The sequence below is a fragment of the Antechinus flavipes genome, chromosome 3 (genome assembly GCF_016432865.1).
Source record: "Antechinus flavipes isolate AdamAnt ecotype Samford, QLD, Australia chromosome 3, AdamAnt_v2, whole genome shotgun sequence".
Lineage (NCBI taxonomy): Eukaryota > Metazoa > Chordata > Mammalia > Dasyuromorphia > Dasyuridae > Antechinus > Antechinus flavipes.
Window position 1 is genome coordinate 198,361,107 of NC_067400.1, and position 24,668 is coordinate 198,385,774.

Sequence of the window (24,668 nt, forward strand, 5' to 3'; positions counted from 1 at the left end):
TGAGTGCAGATTAAAGCACATTGCTTTACATTTATTTTTCTTGCTCTATTTCTTTTTTTGCAATAGGACTAATATGGAAATATATTTTTCATGTCTTCACATATATAAAGGGTATCATATTGTTTGCCTTCTCAATAGATGGGGAAGGGACTGGAAGGATGGAGAGAATTTGGAGCATAATTTTTTTTTCTTAATGAATGTTAAAGTGTATTTAAAAAAAATAAACCCAAAACAAACCATAGTACAAAAGATGAAACATTTATTAGACATTCCTTAGCCCCATTATTCTTACATGGGTTAAGGAAAAAATTTATCTTATTATTCAGAACATCCTATATCCAATTTTTAATTAATTTTTTTCTCTTTTAGTACTTTAAAAATTAAGCCGAGTAGAAGATACCTGAAACTGAAACTCTTTTAAGTTCAATAGACAATTTGATAAACTTAACAAATATGGTATTTTTTATCCTTTACCTTAAAATGGTGTTGTGCATATTTAACATGTATTGGTCAACCTGCCATCTGAGGGAGGAGGGAAAGGGAGAAGGAGGGGAAAAATTGGGATAAAAGGTTTTGCAATTGTCAGTGCTGAAAAATTAGCCATGCATATATCTTGTAAATAAAAAGCTATAAGAAAAAAAAGAAAGAAAGAAAAAAAAATGGTATTGTGAAAAGAACAATGTACTGGAGTCAAAAAATCCTGGGTTTGAATTTTGACTGTATGATGTTGAGGAAGTCTTTTTACATACAGTATACAAAATGTATAATTAAAAGCTGTTTTGCTTGTCTGTTATTTTCTGGTCACTTTCTGTTCTAGGTATTTTAAATAGTATTTTTTTTCAAATACATGCAAAGATACTTTTCAACATTCACCTTTGTAAAATCATGTGTCCAAATTTTTCTCCTTTACTCTTCTCCCCCTTCTTCAAGATAGCAAGCAATCTGATGGAGATTAAATATGTGCAATTCTTGTAAAGCTATTTCCATATCCATCATGCTGCACAAGAAAAAAAAAAAAGCTAACAAACAAACAAGAAAAAGTGAAAACACTATGCTTTGATGTACATTCAGTCTCCATAGTTATCTCTCTGGATGTGGATGGCACTTTCTATCACAAGTTTTTTTGGAATTGTCTAGGTATTTTTTAAATCCTTCATTGGTCCTCCCTCTCTTTCCTTTACCTTCCCCTTGAACTTTCCCCATTTTTATTCCTCTCTTTTTCCATCCTTTCATCCCTTTCTTTTTTCCCCTTCAATTTCCCCCTATCCATATTCCTTCCATTTTCCTTTCCAAAATTGTATGGCAGGAAAGGAAAGATTTTTCAGTTCTTAGTCTCTGTTTTGTTTTCTTTACAATGTTATTGTATACACTGCCCTGCTTTCTTTCACTTCACTCTTTATCAATTAATACAAGTCTTGTTGTATATTAACTATCTCTTCACTTCTTAAAGTTCAAAAATATTTTTATATACAATACAAAACTATTTTTATCATTTGTAGACCTGTAAACATGCTTTCTACATCTTAGTCATTATTGAAATTGTTAAAACAGGAAGTCGTCAGAGATGCCTGAAGGCAGTCCCTGGAGATTTCCTTTTAAATGTTAGAGAACCATAATAACTATTATTTGAATCCACATCTTTCTATTTTTTTCCATAAAAATAGCATAATATTTATCAAGTGCTTCACAAAAATCTAGATAAACTACATATAGCTTATCTAAATTTTAGAGTGTATGTGTTCGTATATATGCGTGTGTACACACAGATCTATTTTATTAATGTACCAATAACCTTGACAAAAAAGAAAATAAGTCCAGCTTGATCTCTTCTTTACATGAAGCTGTGCTAATTAATGCTGGTTCTTGGTGATCACTTTTCTCTGTTTACTAATTTTCTAACAATAAAAGTTCTATATTTTCCCTAGAAATTAAAGCTCACTGGCCTATAGAGTACATTATCTTTTTTTTTTTTTTTGGAATGCAATTTTTTTTTCCTCCTAAAATACTTTTACTGCTCTTTATGATCTTTCAAGCATCACTAACATCCTTCTCAACATCATAATCTGAAAAAAGCTATTGGATGTACATGGGGGAAAGATAGAGACAGAGATAAAGAATGAAAATATCAGTGTTGTAACTGAGGAGTGATAGAGGACGATTTGTCTTTAAATAAATAAATGTCTATTGTCCTTATTATTGCTTGCTCAGCTAGTATATTGTTTGATTTTTAGAATTCCTACCTCAATGTCTAGGGTACATGAAAAAAGTAAAAGATAAATACTCGTAGAGTCATAGCAGATTTTCTGGAGCAAAAAAGTATTCATAGTTAATGAGATAGCAATGAAGCATTTGGTTTTTATATTTTCATTTCTTTTTTTTTGGTACACAAGAAATAATTCTTGAACCCCTCTCTTAGAAGCTAAATTAAAATATTAAATTTATCCCCAAAAGTTCTAGAATTTTTAATGTAAAAATACAGTTAATTAAATACAAAATCTTGCCCTACCATTTTTCCTACTCCTCACCTGAAGCATGCATACACATATATAAACATATACACATCTAGTTCCAACCATACCTATATAAAATTCCTTTCATCTAACCTTGCCCTGATGAACTCTAGAAAGCTTACTTGTTTAACTTCAGGAAAGTTCTATTTGTGAGAAATTCTTTCCTTACTAAAATACTATAATTAAAATAGGAAATGCATCATTTGTTGATTATAATTGTTATTTTTTAATATTAAAAACTGGAGGTGATTTGTATTATTCAAAGGGCCACTTGATAATAGGAATAAACAGAAATAAAATAGGTTTGAGGTAGAAGTCATCCTCTACATGAAATCCCTTGTACATATATTTTATACGTTATAAAAAGTTAATCAAAAATGCACTTGTCTATAAAACACCTTAGTTGTGTTCCCCTAATTTTTTTTTCTTTTTAGAATTTCATAGAATCTTCAATCACACTATTTGAATCTGATATAGAAAACTCAAAGTATGTTACAATTATTAATCGGGACGTTCCTGATTTGGAAGAAGTTGGATTTGGTAATGAAACAAGATCAATTCATGTTAAAAGTGGAGTGTAAGTTTTTTGCAGAGTATTTTTTTATTATCAAAATTAGACATTATTTAGCTGAATTTCCTAACTTTGGTTTTTTTCTGTTAGTTGGGTTGGCTACCAACAACGATTCTTCTGTGGAGAACAGTATATACTAGAGAAAGGGAAATATAAGAGCTTTTTTGACTGGGGAGGATCCAACAACCAAATCATGTCAATAAGGCCTGTTAGACTGGTGAGTTAATTTTTTAATATTACCAATTGAATGCATGCAGCTAGGCTTATCACAATAAATATAAAGGTCTCTGATTAGTTTTGTTACCCATGCCTTTGGAGTTGACCATAGTGAGATTGTATAATGTAACTATAGACATCTGTAAAAGGTGGCACAGATAACTTGTTAAGTGTTACTTACATGTAAACACAGGTCTTTGGTCAGGATGCAGAGAATTGACTATTGTTGGCATGGTCCATTTAGGAATATAGGGAGAGAAGAGGATCCTTCAGGGTTCTTAACCTAATGTTAATGAATTTGTTTTTCAAATGTTATGATAATTGTATTCAGCTCTGTTGGTTTTACTATGTAATCATATGTATTTTGTTTTCTCATTTAAAACATTGTTTTGAGTCTATTGGCTTCACCAAATTGCAGAGGAATCTCTGACAGTTCAAGGGTTAGGAACCCCCACCATACATGAAGATCCTATTTCTGAAAGGACTACATACAGTCTCCCTGAGGATGTAGACAGTGCAGGCACTTGCCACAAGAATCATTGAGTTCAGCAGGGCAAAGCAAGAATTCCTGACTTTTTTCTGTATCATGGACTCCTTTGGCAGAGTAGTAAAACCCAAGGACTCCATCTCAGAATGTGTTTTTAAATCACAAAATAAAAAATACAGGATTAAAAAGGAATAATATTGAAATGCAGTTTTCAGAATATTTTTTAAGTTTGTGATTGACTGGTTAAGAATCCCTGGTGTAAAATGGGCCTGAAGTATAACTTAGAAAATTTCTGTTAGCAGTGTTACCCAGAAAGTGATTAAAATAAACTAAAACAGTAGAATCTTTATCAACACTATAAGGCAGGAGTCCTCAAACTTTTTAAATAGGGGCCAGTTCACTGTCCCTCAGACTGTTGGAGGGCCGGACTATAGTAAAAACAAAAACTATGTTTTGTGGGCCTTTAAATAAAGAAACTTCATAGCCCTGGGTGAGGGGGATAAACATCCTCAGCTGCTGCATCTGGCCTGTGGGCGAAGTTTGAGGACCCCTGCTATAAGGCATCGATAGATCTATGGGTGACTTAATGAATTCTTCTCCATTTCTACCCATGCATCTTTCCCTTGCTCTTTGAACTTTTTTGTATTTTGGTCCCAGTGGTTCATAAAATGAACCACAAAATTAGTGTAAGCATTTTTTTTAAGGATTGTATTTCAAAAAGACAAGAATATGTGCATAATTTTTAAAATAATTTTTTTAAAAACACATTTTTTGCAGGAACCTCTTGGGATAAATGAATCACCATATTTGGTATGTTAAAAGAAACATCATTTTTATTGAATACTTTTAAGTGCTTTGTTGTAAATCTTTCTACCTTTCTGATTAGATCCCCTATTCTGATGTTTCCTATCTAGTGACAAGATGGCTTATAATACATTTGGTACATAGTAATGTAAACATTTATTTTTCATTTATTCACTTCATTACTCACAATTCCTTTTATCTTTACCCAACAATATTAGTAAATTTGTGTCCCTGCCACTATTTTTCCCCATTCCCATCCTTTCCTTTGGGTCACTTTTTTATTCATACTATTTTTTTGGTGAAATTTCCTTGCTTAATCTGTTCAATGTAAAATTGTTTCTGAAACCACATTTCTTCTTAAAAATAATGCTGTAATTTTCATCTTTCTTATTTCTACTCCCAATGTCAAAAATAAATAAGAATAATGTCATTATTCAGAAACATTACATTAAAATCACAGTATGACATCAAACAGTGTATAAAAATGAGGTCTCGTTATATTTAACTTTAAAAGTTTCCAGGAATTATCTTACACTAGTGTTCATTTGGTGCTTCAGTAAGTAACTTTGATTTTGTCCATTATTGCTCCTTGTCACACCAAATTCTTCTCAGTGATAAATGATATGTGGTTACAATATAATTTCCCCACTACATATTGTCCTTAGTATACTTAGCATATGGTTTTAGTTTTTAGGTTTTTAGGTACATTTGTACAAAGATTCTACTTTTATAAACTCAATTTTAAGTGTGTAACTTCCTGTGTCATTTTAATGTCCATCTCATTTTCTTTTTCTTTTTCCATATTGATTTGTAAATAGTAAACTGTAGAGTACGGGCTAGCTCTCTGGGGGTCTTCAGGGTCAGCCAGAGTCAGGAAAAATCAAAGTCCTTCATCTTTAGGGAGAGAAGTTAAGGAGGCATGCAAAATGCCACACGGCTTGCCAAAGATCTCTCCTGGATTCTGGAGTCCAAAGTCATCAACCTCCTCCTCCTACCATCAAGTGACTCTGTCTTCCCTTCCTCCACCCCCACCCCCACCCCCCAATCCTTGCCTACAATTATCTTAAAACCAAACATTCAGCAAGCACCAATGGTGAGAAGAGCCATTTATCCAAACATATGCTAATAGAGTCATTGTCTCACATCTAATAGGTAATTAGCCTTAAGTGCTCAGTTGTCTGATTCAAGCATAACTTTTTGGAGTTTCAGTCCTCTACAATAAACTATAAAGAATGTGTTATTGGAAATGTTTTAAAAATAAAACAACTTTATGGAACTGGTCTAGGAGATAATTAATTTCACTTTTAAAAGTTCTCTTTGTGGGCTTGAAGATGCTTTCATTGTGACAAACTCAATATAGGTGCTATTCTTTTTTTTTTTTTAAATCATTTCTCACCTCCTTGAAAAGTCAGGGAGGTCATGACCACCTATGTTCCAAATCAAAAGAAAAGGGGAGATGTTGGAATCCTTACAAAGTGTTAAGTCATTAGAGTTGATAGAGACAATAATTATCTAATTTAGCATGGTTCAACATGATTGATCTGATCATACGAGGAGATGTTATGGGCCAGAACTTGAAACAAGGTACTAAGTAGAACTGATACAATGCTTGTGTTTTTAGAGAGCTCATATAAGCAAGAAGCTCTTAGAGCCAGAGAGCACTCGGGGAGGAAACCCATAATCCCATTTTCGGATCTCACAATCCCACTCTTGGAGAAGGAGCATAAATAGAGCGTCAGTGAGTCAGTCAAGTCAGTTCAGGAGAAGCCCTTTCTTGGAGGTGCAGCCAGATTCATCTCACACCACTGTGGTGGCTGGGCTCCTGCACTTCCCCCACTGAGACCAAAGTTGGTCTGAAAGGCTCTCCAGAAAGCTGCCCAGCCCCAGGCAAGGAGACAGACTTGGAAGGAGCACTCTGGGAGATTTGAGAGCCAGAAGCCCTCTCTTGGAGGCAAGACAATTCATTCCATCTTCCACCTTTGTGATGGCTGGAGGCTGAAGGGAACAGAGGCAAAGGGCTAGCGAGCGGCAAGAGCTATTGGAACCAAGCAGAAAGATAGGCCTCCAAGAAAAATTAACCGGGCTATTTTGGAAGGAGAAAATAAATGTTTGCATTTTATCAGCTGGCTGCATTTGGGGTGATTATACTTGAAACTGAAACTAAGGCTGCTTCCAGAAAATCTCCCCCAGAAACCTGCTCCCAGAGAGAACCATTATATTATATTTTAAAGAAGAGAACACTACAATTTTGTAGTAGAAAAGAGAGTATAAGCAATAGATAGTGCAGGGGAGTGAGAAGAGCCAAAGGAGAGGTTTCCTTCCTTTGCCATTTTTAAAGAATAAAATAAAAACAAAGAAGAATCCATGTCAAACCTAGTACTTCTACAATAGGGGTCTTTTACAAAAGTTTGTAAATTCTTTTTATTTCTTAGACATAATTCTGATAAGAGCCTACCTTGAAATAAAAGAAAAAAAAAAGAAAAGAAAAAATCAATGACATTGATCACATATGAAACATTCAGCACATTACAGTAAATAAGTTTGAAATTAAAGTATTTTTAAAATGTATGTTATAATTATTTCATATATTTATCTTAGTTTGCATCTATTATATGTCTTCTATTGTTTTTCTGCATTCTTCATGTTTTTATTTCATCATAGTGCTATTCTATTTGTTGAACACAATTTTCTACAATTCTATAATCATTAGACACCCACTTTGTTTCTACTTTTATACATCACAAAAAAATGCTACCATAAATACCTCGAAATCTTTTTGGTCTTGAAGGGTGCATGTTCAAGTAGAAGGATAATTGGGGCAAAAGACTGACCCTTTAAACTACTCGAATTATTTTCAAATAATTGAATATTGATTTGTCCTGGGGATTTAATTTTACATAGGAAAGTACAATATATTTATTGTTTACATTTCTCAATTCTGTTCAGTTTGTTATTTCATCATTTCAAAATCTTTTTTTGTCCTCATTTTTAAAAAGTTAGCTCAGACTTAATTGAAACATTCATCTTCTAAACATAATTATTCTATTGAATACTTTTTTTCCTTCCATACTTCTTTATTGTATCTTTTTGTAGCCCAAACTATATATTTCTAAATATTTTCTCATACTTATTGAAGTAGTGTGAATGAACTAAAAGCTGAACAGAATTTAGAATGATCTAGTTCTAAAGATTTCCTGGGAGAAAATAGAAAATAGAAGAAAAATGAAATCAATTTAAAAAAATTTGTTGTGGACCTTCTATGCACAAAGCATTCTACTAAGGATTATGAAAAACAAGGACAAAACTCATTAAAACTTCTCTCTAGTACTAGTTCTTTTTCCTGGGATGAAACAGTAAATCTCATCCCTCTGCAGTATAATGACCATTTGAATAGCGTGAATACATACACACATATACATACATACATGTAAAATTTATATATAATACTAGTACATTTACATATAATATAATTATATATTATTCATATTATAGAAATAAACATTTCTATTGTATATGTAATATAATATACACATATATGGAGGAATGCATTAATAGTGAAGTCTTCTCATTCTCCACTGATAAATGGTTAAAAGATAGGAGCAGGAAGGCATATAATAAAGAAATATATAGTATCAGTACCTATTTTTAAATGCTCCAAACTAATTATCAAACAAATGCAATTAAATTACTTTATAACTTTCAGTTGACAAAAACAGAAAATGCCAAATGTTGTAGGGGCTGTACTAGTTAATGGAGCTACAAATTGATCTAGCCACTCTGTAAAATAGTATGGAAAAAATGACCTAAAAGCTATTTTAAATTGGACATGCCCTTTGACCCAGCAATAGCAATATGAGGCTTATATCCCCAAAAAAGTGGTAACTAAGGAAGAGGAAAAGGACTCAAATGTACTTTTTTTGTTTGGCAAAGAACTTGAGATTATAAGGAAGAACTTGCCAATTGGGAACTCAGCCAATTTGGCTGAGCAAATTATAGTGTAGAGAATGTAATAGAAAATCATTGTGCCATTAAAAAAAAAAAGTGATGAATGGAATGATTTCTGAGAAATTCAATTGTCATTTTCAGTTTTTCATTCATAACTAGTACTTGATAACCACATTTGGAATATTTCTTGGCAAAGATACTGAAGTGTGGTTTGCCATTTCATTTTCCAACTCATGTTACAGATGAGGAAACAGATAAAGTGATTTGGCCAGAGTCACAGAGCTAGTAAAGGTCTGAGGCAAGATTTGAACTCGGGGAAAATCTTTGTAACTCTAGATCTGGTACTGGTGCCAACTCGCTGCCCTCAATAACAAATGTGCTGCTAAAACAGGATGGAGGAAATGGCTTCAAAGGAATTTAGGAAGACATCTTAAGCTCATACTAAATGTTGCACTAAAGTTAGCAGAAGCAAGAGAATGTTTTGTACAATAACAACATTGTAATAATCAAATAAAAAAAAACCAGTGCAATGACTTATCTCAATTCAAGGGAACCCTAAGATGAAGCAAGCTTTTAACTCCTTTAATGAAACTTTAAAATTCTGCTTTCCTGAAGCTTGAATTCCTCTATTTTTCCTCCAAAGCCAGTATTCTTTACTAATGTCTCTAGTTTGATTTATAACACGAGCATCTTAATATTTACCCCCCAAAAAATGAAACTTGGAGGTTTTTATGAGTCCTCCTCTCTTAGTAATTGACATGTCCTGTTAATTCTATTTTCATAGTATTAGAAGTAGAGCGGTATAAGGGAAAGGACATAAGATTTGAAGTCAGAGGGACCATCAGGGTCCAGAGCCTGGTTCTGTTCTACCAAAACTTTCTGGATCTTGATTTCATTCACAATAAAAAGAACTAAGGTTCCTTCTAGCTTTGAATCTGTGATCCTTGATGTGTCACAGTGAAAAAGTGACTTCTCAGAACCTTAGTTTCTTAATGATAATAACTTTTAAGATTTACAAGAACTTTACACATTTCTCATTTAATCCTCAAGACAACTTTGTAAGATAGATACTATCCCCATTTTACAGAAGAGGAAGGCAGACTGGTTAGTGACTTGCTCATAAGCACACAGCTAATATCTGAGATGGAATTCTTTCTGGACTCCACATCTAATATTCTATCCATTGTGCCAATTACTTATTCTGGATGCTATAAATGTTAAATAGCCAAGATAATAGTGTTTTATAAGGTTTTAAGCCCCTTAAATGTGCATTATATATCAAGTTCTTGTCATTTCTAAGGGATGTTACATTAAATATTAAAATTTCTTTAATAAAATTTTCAACAGAAACATTTTATTTAAACTCCTATGAACTTCCCTATTTCTCTCAAAGGCAGTTTTATTCTAATCAATTTGGTTCAAAAACTCAGCATTACCCTCAATGTCTCATTTTCTCAATATATATCTCATAAGTTTCCAAACCTGGTTAATTCTAACCCAATACTGTGTCTTATATAAATAACTTTGCCTCTAATCTACTACCCTATTTCAGGCTCTTGTGATCTCTTACCTGGATAAATGTAATAACCTTATAATTGCTGATTCAAGTTTCTTCTTTTCTCTTTCTACCTTCCACATAACAGACAATGTGATGTTTTTAAAGCATGGGTCTTCTCATATCACTTCCCTATTTAATAAATTCCATTGGTGCCCCATTATCTCCAGGATCAAATACAGACTCTTCTCTTTGGCATTTAAAACCCCTTCATTACCAGACAAAAACATGTTTTTCCAAACTTTCCATATGTTACTTCTCTTTTATACACTGCTTAGCTCAGTCAGAATGGCCTTTTTCTTATATCTCATAATCTTTGTCCTACTTGGCCATCCCCTATGCCTGTGACCTTCCTCATGTCTCATAGAATTTCTTGGTCCTTTTAAAACAGTTGTTCTTGGCTGATTCCCCAGTTGCTACTGTCTTCCTTTTCAAAATTATTTATTTTATATACTGTTACGTATGGATTCTACTCAGAATGATGTAAAATTGGGGGAGAGTATTTTTATTTCCTCAGAGCCTAGCACATGATAGATACTTATTATTTTCTTCTGTATTCCCCTATTTTATTAATTGTGGATATAAAGTTAGAGAAAAAAGCAGTACTGATTCATTCTCCAAAATGGTTTTTTTGGGGGGAAAGGGGTCAAAGAATTTCCTTTTTTCCTTTAGGTAGATAGGTACCACTATAGGAAATGAAGCTGAACTTGTAAAATTCATAAGCAGTGTTATCATGAAAGAGAAATTTTAATTTATTTCAGAAGATGAATTTGTTTCCAGGTTTATTTCTCTGTGGCTAGAACTCTATATGGGAAGGTGAAAAAAAAAGATAAATGAACAATCATATTCTCACAAGCATGAAGGATGATAATAATAATAATATAATAACTACCCTTCATATAGCACTCTTAAGTTTTGCAAAAGACTTTACAAATATTATCTCATTTGATCCTCAAGACAACAATGAGAAGTAGGAGCTGTTATTATCCTCATTTTACAGATGAGATTGCTCAGGCAGGCAGAAATCCAGTGACTTGCTCAGGGTCACATAGTTGATAAGTGTCTGAGGCTGGATTTGAAATCAGATCTTCTTAATTTCAGATCCAATGATAAAAGTTTTTTTCAGAGTATATCTGTGAAGGGACACCCCTCCAATACTATTATCCAGAAATGTACTATATGATGAATATTCTCTTGTCTGTTTTATTGAAAGATGTGCATTGAAATAGTCACTGATCTCTGTGATTTTATATGCATAAAGAAGATGGATTTTGTTTTGGCTTTTAGAGATGCAGATGCTTTTTTTTCTCCTAGTTTTTAGTTGTGATTTTATTTTTTTATAGCTCAAAGCATATGATCAACTAAATTTCCAAGGAAATTGCATAGATTTCACAGACTATATTTCTGATTTGACAGACTTCATACCACATTCATTTAAGGTTCTTCGGGGATGGTGAGTATTTTTTTGTGTAAATATTACTATTTATTTAAAATATATATATGTGTATATATATATATAATGCTAAAAAGTATATTGAACGTTTCCTTGTATAGATAACATTTTTTTTTCCTTTATACTATTTGGAACCCCTGATTTCAATAGTGTTTGGGAAATCCTTATAGACATATTCTCTTAAGGCAGATCATTCCTTTAAAAATCTAATACAGACTAGCTGACAAAATTTCTCTCTATAGGAACAAGGTTACTCACTTCACATATACTTACTTGGCAAAATCTTGAAATTTGTACCTATCTGAAAATTTTTCAAGAAATTCAATGAGCCTACATTTAGTGACTTTTCTTATGTTAGAACTGCATAAAAAGCCAATGGACAATAAAAAATGATAGCTGCCCAAGATACTTTCACTGTATCCGAGGATCTGTGTCTAAAGGAAGGAAAAGCAGAGGATGCACTGAGAAAAGGAAAAAAAAACAAAAACAAAAAACAAGCCTGGCAGCTCAAAAAAAGTCAGCTCAGAAACACAGGTCCTGGATAAGAGAAAACAGGGTTGCTCATCCTATCCCAAATAGCAGTGACAACAGGGCGAGCTACAACCTAGCATCAATTTCCAGTTCAAGAATTAAAGATAGGGAAATGAGTTACTTTTAAAAAGTGTAATCAATATAATAAATTATTGACTGTTTGGTGATTGAGTGAATAACTCAATAATTTCAAGCAAAGGCTGAAAAGAAACGAATGAATTTTCCACAAGGACTATATGAAAGTTAAGAAAAAAGGAAGCAAGAGTTTTTAAAAATTACATATAGAGGAAAGCATAAAATTAGACAGCATTCCAAAAGAAAAGGAGAATGACTTATTTACAAATAATAATGTTACTCTGGAAGTTGGTATCTTTCAGGGGTAGGGTGGGATGCAGAATGAATCTTTAATGGAAAAGAGATTTCCAACTATTTCTGGTGCAAAGGAAAGAGAAACTTTGAAATACAGCAAACATAAGAAGACCAACCAGAAAGATAAATTTGAGCATTTAGAAGGAGTTCTATTTCAATAGAAAAATATCATTTCTTTTTTTTTTTAATTTTTATTTAATAATTACTTTATATTGACAGAATCCATGCCAGGGTAATTTTTTTTACAACATTATCCCTTGCACTCGTTTCTGTTCCGATTTTTTTCCTCTCCCTCCCTCCACCCCCTCCCCTAGATGGCAAGCAGTCCTTTATATGTTGGATATGTTGCAGTATATCCTAGATACAATATATGCTTGCAGAACCGAACAGTTCTCTTGTTGCATAGGGAGAATTGGATTCAGAAGGTATAAATAACCCGGGAAGAAAAACAAAAATGCAGATAGTTCACATTCATTTCCCAGTGTTCTTTCTTTGGGTGTAGCTGCTTTTGTCCATCATTTATCAATTGAAACTCAGTTAGGTCTCTTTGTCGAAGAAATCCACTTCCATCAAAATATGTCCTCATACAATATCGTTGTCGAAGTGTATAATGATCTCCTGGTTCTGCTCATTTCACTTAGCATCAGTTCATGTAAGTCTCACCAGTCCTCTCTGTATTCATCCTGCTGGTCATTTCTTACAGAACAATAATATTCCATAACATTCATATACCACAATTTACCCAGCCATTCTCCAATTGATGGGCATCCATTCATTTTCCAGTTTCTAGCCACTACAAATAGGGCTGCTACAAACATTTTGGCACATACAGGTCCCTTTCCCTTCTTTAGTATTTCTTTGGGATATAAGCCCAATAGAAACACTGCTGGATCAAAGGGTGAAAAATATCATTTCTAACAAAAAACAAGTATCCCTTCAGAATATTACTGTTTTGAAAGAATATTGAGTTAGATAAGAAGTTATCTAAGATAGATAAGTTAGATAAGAAAATTAGAGGTGGATTGATAATTTTGAAAAGGGGTAAGAAAAGGGAGGGTGAAGAGAATACATTGGTGTAGTAAGGACAAAGAAAGAGGAGAAAACTTGCTATTTCTCGAAACTTGGGTCTGTGAGAGGAAGAGTTTACAGACGCAGAAGAAAGAGTAAGGGCATCAAATGAACCTCATTTCTTCTCTGAAATGAACAAAAGGAGGTTTGAGCACACACAGAGAAAGATAAGTAAAGAAACACATTAAACCAAAAAGGCAGGGAAAAAGACTACTAATAATAGGGAGAATAATACCAGAGAAGAGACAGTCACAAGCAAAATAAACTAATTGATTTTCAAGGCAGGTGTAAAAAGGAAGAAAATAATAAAGAGTAGTTAAGAACTAGAAAATAAGGTACTATCTTACATTCGTTCTTTGAGAACTGGGGAAAGGCCAAACACATTGTGGCATATAAATGTAATGGAATATCAACCATTTTCTCATGCTCTACCTCCCATTTTATTTTTATTCCTTTATTTTTGCTATTCTCTGCCTTTTAACTTTTACTAATAATCTAGATACTACCATTAAGACCTGATTCAGGACTCTTCTTCACCTTTCTCTGTCTCTAATCTTTCTGAATCTTTACAAGATTTGCATTGCTTTTCTCTGTAGTTATCTTAGGTATATGAATCTTATCTCTCTGTCTAATAGTGTTTTCTTCCCTGTCCATATTCTTCTAGGCCATAACATAATACTGAACATAGAGGAGATAAAAATAATTAACTGACAGCATCTTCTACACTTTGATCTTTCAGCTGGCTCATGCATTGCCAAGAGGATGTGACAAGCACCCAGTGTGTGTTAGAAGAAGGCCTCTATGCTGACCTTACTTCCTGTGGCTGCTCTCCAGCTAGAGTCAAATCTCTCAAGCCTATTGAATATGTAAGAACCTTATCGAAATCTTCTTTTTATAGGATGTGTATAAGATATATAAGAATAGTAACATTATTTATTAAAGGAGAAAGGCATACATATTTAGGGACTCCTAACATCAAGCAAGTAGCCTGCAATATAGACAATGCCTTGGACAATTAAAATAGGAAATCTCACCGGAGGAAAGGGCAGTCCCCTCCCAGATGGGAGTGGCAGAGAAAAAGGAAGGGAACAGTAGAAGGGGAGCTTGGGAATATGGCATCATGGAGGGAAGATGGTCTGCTTATCTGAAGGGGTGTCAACTGCACAGTTTGGTGCAGACTGAGTAGTTGGTCTGTTTTATAGCCATTTTAATTCTAAAGGACACACAGTTCAGGGAAGGTTAGAAATAGCAAATTATGTCAGTTCAGGTAAATTTTCATCTTTTACCTGGCTATCTTGCATATTTTAGGTCTACTGTTTCTGGCAACTCAATTTATGTTAAGTTGGCTTCAGGGCAACATTCTGTCTTTGTGGTCAAGGCAGCTTCTGGGTACACTGACAACCTTATCTTGGATGCCACCCAGGTGGAGCATCTGGATACAGGGTTAAAGAGCCATTTAACAAGTATAAAGGTTGGCAGAAAGCTGACAACCAAATGATGGTTCAAGCCAATAAATTCAGGCCTCCAGGGAGCCAGAAATACTGAACTAAGATCAGAGACAAAGAAAAGAGGCTTGAGCAATTTTCAAAAAAAGGTGGTAGAGAATAATTCCACAAAGGGGGGAATCTTTATACATTTCTGTGGCCAGTGGTGGTAGTGATCAATTTAAGAGGGAAAATACATAATTAAATTCTTTGAGATCTTTTGGAAAGAAGATTCTAGGTTAGAAAATTCTAAGCTCTCCAAATCTCCCCCCCCCTTCTCCCCAAACCATACAAAATACTGCCTTAGAGCAATTATAAAGCACTAAAAATAAACAAGATATGGGGCAGAACAGTGGTCCTCTCCTGACCACAGGAGATCTTAAAAGAGATCTCAGGACAACAGAAAGATGGTAGTTGGACAACTAGATTTGACAGTTGTTAAGTGTAAACTCTTCCAGGCTAGTTTCCTGGAAACAGCAAGCACTGAACCCCTGGAGTTAGCAGACTAAAACCCTAGCCACAGGAATTTTTACCTCCTCATAGGGTGAGGAATACGGTGTTTGATTTGGGGGAAATTGAGGGACTTTCTGCTGGATAAGATATAGACAGGTACAGAAAAGAGTGGGATGCTGCTGGCTTTGGGCACTTATAGGAGGGAGTTCTTGGTTTCAGTTCCAGGTTAGGAGAACAGAAGGAGGACCTGAGAGGCCAGAAGCACCATCCCCACACCCTAGGATTAAAGGTGCTTACAATAGTAAGCTGCTATAAATAATTTTTTTTTAAATGAGCAGGCAAAGGAGAAAACCCAACCATAGAAAATCAGCATAGTAATAGAAACAACCAGGCCCAGAAGGATACATTGCAAAAGAAGCCTCTACTATATCAAAAAATAACATTAACTGGTCACCTGCCCAAAAGAATTTATAGAAGAACCCCAAAAAGACTTGAAAAATCAAATGAGAGCTATTAAGGAGGGGGGAAAAAGACAAAAAAACAAGATGATGAAAAAGAAAGCCAACTGGAAAAGGAGATCCACACTTTTAAGAAAGAAAATGACTCCTTGAAAATCAGAATTAAACAAGGAGAAGCCAGTGAAGTTATAAGAGAACAAGAAATAATAAACCAAAACATAAAGAATGGAAAAAATAGAAAAGAATGTGCAACATAAGAAAAATAACTAATTTGGAGAGTAGATCAAAACAAGAATAATCTGCCTACCTGAAGACTATGACCAAAAAAAGAATCTGGCTAAAATAATACAAGAAATTTAAAGAAAAATTGCCCTGAAATGTTAGAACAAGAGGAGAAAATAGAAATACTTTCTTTTTTCTCTGTGTACTTTTTAATGATCATGGCCTGAAAAGGAGGAAAAAACCTAGTGGAACATTACAGCTAAATTCTGAAATCCCAAAATCGAGAAGAAAATGAGCAACAAGAAAAAAAAAAAATTAAATGTGGTTAAAGCCATAATGAGAATTACACAAGATTTAGCAGTAGCTATATTGAAAGACATTGGGACATTAAAAGAACTGGGCTGAAAATAACACACCCAGCAAAATTAAGCATAATTTTGAATGGAAAAAAAGAGGGGGAAAGAGGGGCATTCATTGAATTGCCTGATTTTCAGGAATTTGTTGCAAAAAGACCTCAATAGGAGAAGTATAAAGTAAATCTCAAAGACCAATTACAATGGACTCAATTAAGGACAAACTCTTTACTTTTTATAAGTGGGAAGATTGTCATTAATAATTGAATAGTTGAAACGAAAGACTGGGATAGAACTGAGTATCACATCATCCTAAAAAGTCTTCTAAATTAAAGAAATGATTAAGGGGAAAAGGTAGAGGGAAGAGAGATCCTAGAAGGGAATTAGGTCAAATAATAGGCAAGGTAGTAAGCAAAAATAAAGCAATAGGAATCAGAAAGGATAGGAAATAAGAAATACACACAAACATAAAACAGAAGGAATAAAATTTATTAAGAATGTAGGGGTAAGTAATCATGATCTCAGACAAAGAAAGCTAAACTTGATTTAATCAAAAGAGAATGGGAAATAATAGGAAACCACACATGTAAGCCATATTAATATTCATTTAGACTACTTAAAATGACCTGACATCATACTACTGTATAATGCACTAGAATACTGTTGTGGTGTAGGAAATGATAGTTAGCAGATTAAAAAAAATAAATATGATGATGATGTCCACTTTCAGAGAAACAACAAAAAAGCTTAGTACATCCCTTACATATATACATGCATACATACACACACACACATATATGTGAATGTATAAGCATATATATATATGTATGTTTGGATATACAATAAGTACATATATGTATATATGTGTGTGTATCTACACTTAATTATACTTTCTTGGCGGGAGGGTAAGAGGAAAGTAATAACGTTTTTAAAAAAGTACACAGAGAGAGCAAAAGAAAACCTACAAGGAGGCAAAGAAAAGATGGACGGTTCTGAACTATATATATATATAGTATTATATAGTTTTTCTTGAAATGGAAATTTAATGTCATACTTTGAATCCTCTCATTTTCTCCTGGCACATGGCAATTTTTTCTTTTCATATTTTGTATTTGTTTTAAAATTGTTTAATTAAAATTAAGACTATTAACAAATACACTGATCTCTCCCCACCCCACCCACCCCCCACCCATAATGTAGTGAACACATTGTCAAATCAGGACACAAAAAATTTTTAAGATAAAAGAAAACATACTATAGTGAGGAGAGAGAATAAGCATTTACATAGTATTTACTATGTGCCAGGCACTATGTTAAATACTTTTTACAAATATTCTCATTCGATCTTCCACAACAGCCCTGCAAAGTAGGTGCTATGCTTGCTTATTCACCATTTTATAATTGAGGAAACTGGCAAACAGGGTTTAGTGACTTGGCAAGGGTTATATATCTAGTAAAGGATTCAAGCTAGAGTTGAACTTTCCTCTTCCTAATGCTTGCCCCAATACTCTTATTTATCAGATGCTTGATAGAGGCCTGGATTAAAGTTCCTTTTTTGACACATGAAGTGTGATTATGGCCTATTTACTTATTCTCTTTCCATTGGTGATAAGAGTTTCTACAGCAGGAGTTCCTTGTATTTTGAAATCATAGTTTCCAACCTCTCCCTACTTTTTTCTCTCTCTCTTCTGTATGTGTATACAAGGTATTGTAACAGGTGCTGAGGATACAAAAATAGAGATGAAAACCCAAATTTTTCGATGCTTTTAAGATGTTTACATTTAAAAAATAAATAAATTCCAGATCATTTAGAAGGAGAGAACACAATATCAAGAAAAGTTTCCTATAAGATTTGGTATACTAGGTGATCCCCAAAGAAAACTAGGAGAAATAAAGAAATAGAGGTGAAGAAGGATGTACCTTCTGGGTTTGGGAGATAGCATATGCAATAGCATGAAAGTAGGAGACAAATTACTGAGTTCAAGGAAGGTATGGTTGCTCAATGTAGCTGAAACTTAATGGACAAATGAAATGAAATTATATAAATTCTGGAAATATCAGCAGGAACCAAATTGTGAAGGACTTGATAAACCAGAACTTTGTATTTTTTCCTAAAGACAAGAAAAGGTCACTGATGATTATTTAGTTAGACAGTAATAAGGTCAGACTTTTGCTTTAGGAAAGTTACTCTGGCATCTGTGTGGATTTGGATCAGAGAAGGGAACTATTAGAAGCTGGGAGCCTAGTTAAAAAGTAAAGGAAATATACCAGGTAAGAAATAATGGTATGAATAAAGCTAAGGCCAAGTTGTTTGAGTGAAAGGAGTAAGCTTGAGAGATATTAAAGTAGAATCCATAAGACATGACAAATGATTGGATATAGAGGATGATTCTAATGCTGCGAATTTGGGTTTACTGGGAAGTATGCTAGTGGTGTTCCCAAGAGGAGTAAGGGAGATCTGAAGGTGGGACAGATGTTGTAGGATGACAGATGAATTCCATTTTGAACATGTTGCATTTGGATATACTCTTGAGATGCAAGAGAATATTCCTATATATAGCTATATGAATCTTCTATTATATAGTTGACAAAATTAGGTCTAGATATGTAGGTTTAGAAATTATCTACATAACATGATAGTTGAATCCCTGGGATCTGAAAAAGATAAAGAAAAAGTATGTGGAGCAAGAGAAAAATGGAGAGAAACCAGGAGAGAACTTTACAAATGGTGGGGAGCCACAGTAAGGGGATATAACATTTATAATGAATCCAGCAAAAGAATCTGAAGGGTGGTCCTCTTAAATAGAAGATCAGGAAAAAACATTTCACTATTAAAAGAGAATGAAAAAATAGAGCTGGTCATCAAATCTGACACTGAAGGTTTATTATAATTTATATTTCTATTAGTGCGTCATTTTCCATTAGCATTAATCATGAATCATATGTAATGAGACCAAATTAAAGACAAGTAATATTTAATGAGATGTGCCATTTTCCATTTTAGATTATTCCCTCAAGATGAGTGTTGCATTAAATTTATTGCTTGTATGCTATTCCCATGGACTGAACATGATTTTGCATCATGGAGGCTGAGGAAACAAAATCTAATTCAAATAAGGAAGTAATTTATATTTGCCAGGTGTTGGTAAAATGCTACCAAAATAGTCCCTGCATCTTATCAAGAGACACTATATCTAGAAGTTTTAAGTAATAGAGGAAGGCACTAGAAACTATGAGCCAGAGATCTAGAAAGATACAGTATAGGCAGTTATAATTCAACTAAGCTCTGAAGGAAGCTAAAAGGGGAAACATGAGGCAAGGTGCCTCTCTGGCTTGAGACACTGAGGACAGGCAGCCTAGGAAAAGCCTTGAGAGGTTGGAGATGAAACCATGTACAAGAAACAGGAAGGAGGCTGGTTTGAAGACTGAACAAGGAGAAGTGCGATGTCCTGGACCAAAATTTGGAAAGGTTTTAAAATGCCAAAGAGTTTGTTATCTTTGAATTAGTGGGAAGCTGATGGAGCTTTTTGAGCAAGAGAGTGCCATGATGTCTTAGGAAAATCAGTTCGGTAGCTGTATGAAGGGTAGATTGGAGATGGGAGAGAAATGAGGCAGTGATAGGGGTCTGAATCAGGATATTTAGTCTTTCTGTGATTGAAGACATTAAGGCAGAACCAGCACATTTACCTGTAAGTTAAGGTATTAATCCAGAATCATACTAGTCAAAGACTAAATTTGAACATGCTTTTTAAACTGTGTTCCACACATCATGCCATTCTGTTTCTATTATGCTAATATATATAAGCATTAATATTTTTGTGTCAACTTTGTAAGTAAAAAGATAATAAGCGAAAGCTATCATTTTTCAATGCTATTCTGATAACAAACTTAGGCTTAAAATATATTTGAAGAATTAATTCGGCTTTAATTTATCTGAGAATAAATTAATGATATAAGCAATGCTAAATTGTGACTAGCATATTCCATATGCATGACAGCATATCTATCTTGTGTTATTAGGTTTTTGAAGAACCCTTTATCAGTCTCTTTGCTTTGGAACACTGTGAAGGAAGAGAACTCCATTTAGGAGATGCAATCAACTCAGTTCTGAACAAGGATCTCTACTTCTACACACAATCAGTGTGGGTAAAAAGTGGATTGTAAGTATGGTTAACAGATTGTGTGTAGTTATCTTCCTAGCTTCAGTATCAGATAATATCACTTAACATTTTTAAAGCTCTAATAACATGGTTTTATTCTTTGTTGGAAGTTCTCACAGATGATACAGCAAAGTTGGTAAAAAGGACCTTCGTCTATATAGAACTAATCAGCAAGTTATACTTCAGAAGATAGTCTAACACCCTACCTCCCCCAAAGACGAACTGTTGTTCAGCCACAAGCAATAGAATAAGCTTACTTTACTATCTAAACTCTAGGAAATGGTAAACAGTTTGAGAGCAGATTCTTTAGTCACTTGGTTGAAAAAATGTATAATTGGAGACTAGGCCAGAGAGCATCAGATGGTTTCTAAAAACAGATGTTAGGAATAAACCCCTTGATTTTAAGAGGAATAATCTTGATCATTAGGCTGGTCCTATGATTTATTTATCAACTAAAATGGCTCAGCAATTCTGTACAGTTACAGCATCAACCAAAACCCTTTGGAGTACATCTTTCCTTAGAACCTTTAAAATAGTTTGGAGAGTACAAAACTCAAAATAGAACAGTCCATGCCTTCAAGAAGCTGGCATTCTTTTGGGTGTAGGAAGAATACAACATACATATATAAGTAAATATAAATTCATATATGGAGTGGAAAGGCATTGGTAGTTGGAAGACTTAGAAAAGAAGACTTTACACAGAATGCCTCAGTCCAGCCGTCCCTGTTTGTACAAACTGCCTAACCATGCTAAACAAGGATACTTCCCCAGAAGGTAGAGGCACTAAAGATTTGTGAGTAGGGGAGAAATGTGACCAGATTTGACAGGGTGGAGGATGGATTAGAGAAGAAGCAAAGAGACAGATCAGAAGTTAATGCAGTGGAAAGAGGTAGATAAGGGCCTGAAATGTGACCTGGACTTTGTGAAAGAAGGTATGGATGCAAAAGATGTTTTGTAGATTAGATGAGAGGCGTTTAGCAAGCCTTTGAGATTGTGAACCTGAGTGTTTAGAAGGATGATAATACTTTTTGTTCATATTTTATGGGAAGAATGAATTCCTAACAGAGATGAACACAGAATGGGAATTGAGATCAACAAGAGATTTAGAGTTTTTAGTGAGAGAAAAGAAATTCATTATGAGAACTTTATAAAACACTTATGCCTAATGAGTGGGATAGTTAATATCTAAAAAGGATCTAGGGAGTGGTGAGAGGTAAATGGAGAAATAAGAGGGCAGGCTCAGAAGAGACAATGAAATTTTTTAAATGGCAAGAGGAGAGAGTGACAGTGAAAAACTACAGAAAGGTAGAACATCATAATGAAAACTTAAAAATTGGAACTGATTTGGTTCACCTTAGACAAGGGGATCTTAATCTAGACAAGGGGATCTTAACTTTTTGGTGTGTCAAGCAACTTATGTTTTAGTTGTGGTAACAAATAACTAGGTAATGCAAGAATAGGTGAAAGATAATTTGAAGTGCAGGGAAGGCATTGGCATCTAAGGTGGATAAGTGATGTAGCTGGGTAAAGCAAAGGCTTTCTATAGAAAGTGGACTTGAACTTAGTCTCCTGATTGGACATTTCTACTGGCTATTTCCCATGCCTAAAATGGTCTCTTTCCCTCATTTCTACCTAGTTAGCTGACTTCACCAAGTCCAAGTTAAAATCCCACTTTATACAGGAAGTCTTTCTAATCCCTTTAACTCTGGTGCCTTCCCTCAGTTAAATATTTTCAATTTACCATATAGATTGTACTTGTTTGTTGTTGACTAACACTTTTTCTTATCTTCCCCCATTAGACTGAGAAGGAAATAACTTTTAGCATTTTTTGTATCTTCAGCCCTTAATACAGGGCTTGGTACTCATTATGCACTTAATAAATAATTGTTTACCAATTGAAGGAACCCAAGAAACCACTTAAAATGGATGGGATATGTAGGAGAATGAGAAATAGAATACACTGAGATTGCAAGGCTGAATGGCTGGACTCAAAAGCAGTGGAGTAAAACAGATGTTCAAAGAGCAGGAAGATTTGAGGAAAAGATAAACAAATAAAAGACGAGTTGTATTTAGAATATGGTGACTTAGAGATGTCAACAGGATATCCCAGTTTGAAATGTCCTGGTGATTCATGAACATTTAGTTCAGGAGAGAGTCGTGGTCTGAATATATAGATCTGGTAATCATCTGCATAAAAATGGATCAGTGGATCTGATAAGATTAACTAAAAGAAGATAGGACCTACAAGAAGTGTAATTCAAGATCAATATTTGTGATGTAGACAGAGGTCCACCAGAGACTGAGATCCACTACAGAGGCACAGAAATCTTGAGAAGAGAAGGTGAACAGTGAGAAATACTATAGTGTGGCTAAAGATGTAGAAAAGAGGAAAAGGCCATATGATTTGGCTATGAAGAAATCAATTGGGTATAAGGAGTTTCTGGAATGATTTAGGTGGGAAGCCAGAGTGGAAATAATTTAAAAGCAAGTAAGAGGTGAGAAAGTAGAATACCAAATGTGGGCAGCTTTCTCTAGTTTAGCCACCAAGAAGTGGAAAGATGGTGGTATGAATATTAAGGTCATGTATAGACTGTTTAAGGAGTAGACTAAAAGATTATGATTGAGGCAGTAAGATCCTGTAATAAGGCACCATGTTCCACCCTTCCCCCACCCACTAAGAAGACAAGAAATACAGTATACATTATACATATGAAGTTATGAAAAACATTTCCACATAACCCATTTTGCAAGAAGAGCAATAAAAATGAAGTAAAAAAAAAAAAGGCACCATGGTGTGTGAACTAATATTATCCCTGATAACTTTTCTAAGTTATCATCTCCACTGTTGAGCTAGGTTAGATCCTACTATCTGTCATCAGGATCAGGGAAAACCAGATGTGAAAAATATACACTACCTGGCAAATCATGTGACAAAGTATACTGAGAATAGATTTAAAATATTTTGATAACACACAATCTTGACTTATGGGAGTAGTCATAAGGCGGCCCATTCAGGTCTATCAGTGCTGCTTCAGAGAAACATTTTTAATTGTAAATAACTGGAGTTTCCTACTGATGTGCTGTAAAATCTTTAGGACCCCTGTGATCTAGACTGAATTAATAATCCCATGGAGAAAAGTATATTTTGGAAAGAGACATTTATCCAATTTAGCTTGGAATTTGAAAGTAATTGTTTACATTTCAAAGGTTGTTGGCGAGGGAGGAAGGGTTGTTGCTTTTAAACCTCTAAGTATTCGTTATATCTTAATACAGAGATGTACTTGAAAAATGTTTTCATTTATCATTTGCATGGCTGCTTGCTCAATTGTGTCACTCATACCTGACTCTTTTAAGACCTCCTTATAGGGTTTTCTTGGCAAAGACACTGGAGTAGCTTGCCATTGAACTCATTTTATAGATGAAGAAACTGAGGCAAACAGTATTAAATTATTTGCTTAGGATTTCAGAGTTGGTAAGGATCTGAGATCATATTTTAACTCAAGATGAGTCTTCTTGATTCCAAGCCCAATGTTCTCTCTAGTGTGCCAACTAGCTGTGTATTCAATTGGAAGATTTGGAAATTAAAATAATCTGGAAGAAAGTTTTAAAATAATGGAAGGAACAAGCCATTCTCCAATTGATAAATGTTCAAAAGAAACGAACAATTTTCAGATGAAGAAATTGAAACTGTTTGTAGTTATATGAAAAGGTGCTCCAAATCATTATTGATCAGAGAAATGCAAATTAAGACAATTCTGAGATACCACTACACACCTGTGATGATAGAAAACGATAATGACCAGTTTTTGGAGAGGATGTGGAAGAAGTGGGACATTGAAACATTGTTGATGGAACTGTGAACGGATCCAACCATTCTGGAAAGCAATTTGGAACTGTGTTCAAAATGTTATCAAACTGCACATACCCTTTGATCCAGCAGTATTTCTACTGGGATTATATCCCACAGAGATCTTAAAGGAGGAAAGGGACCCGCAACCTTTTTTGTAGTGGCTAGAAACTGGAAACTGA

At 34.2% G+C, this 24,668-nt stretch overlaps 1 protein-coding gene across 1 annotated transcript in view; it reads left to right on the forward strand.

The window, feature by feature from the left end:
• The window catches only part of CRYBG3 (crystallin beta-gamma domain containing 3), a 119,616-nt gene that overhangs the window by 86,227 nt on the left and 8,721 nt on the right, over positions 1-24,668 (forward strand). The window contains exons 13-18 of the mRNA XM_051984386.1: positions 2,945-3,087; positions 3,172-3,298; positions 4,562-4,594; positions 11,432-11,541; positions 14,249-14,375; positions 20,500-20,639. Of these exons, the coding sequence (XP_051840346.1) occupies positions 2,945-3,087; positions 3,172-3,298; positions 4,562-4,594; positions 11,432-11,541; positions 14,249-14,375; positions 20,500-20,639 (680 nt within the window). The remainder of the gene's footprint in view (positions 1-2,944; positions 3,088-3,171; positions 3,299-4,561; positions 4,595-11,431; positions 11,542-14,248; positions 14,376-20,499; positions 20,640-24,668) is intronic.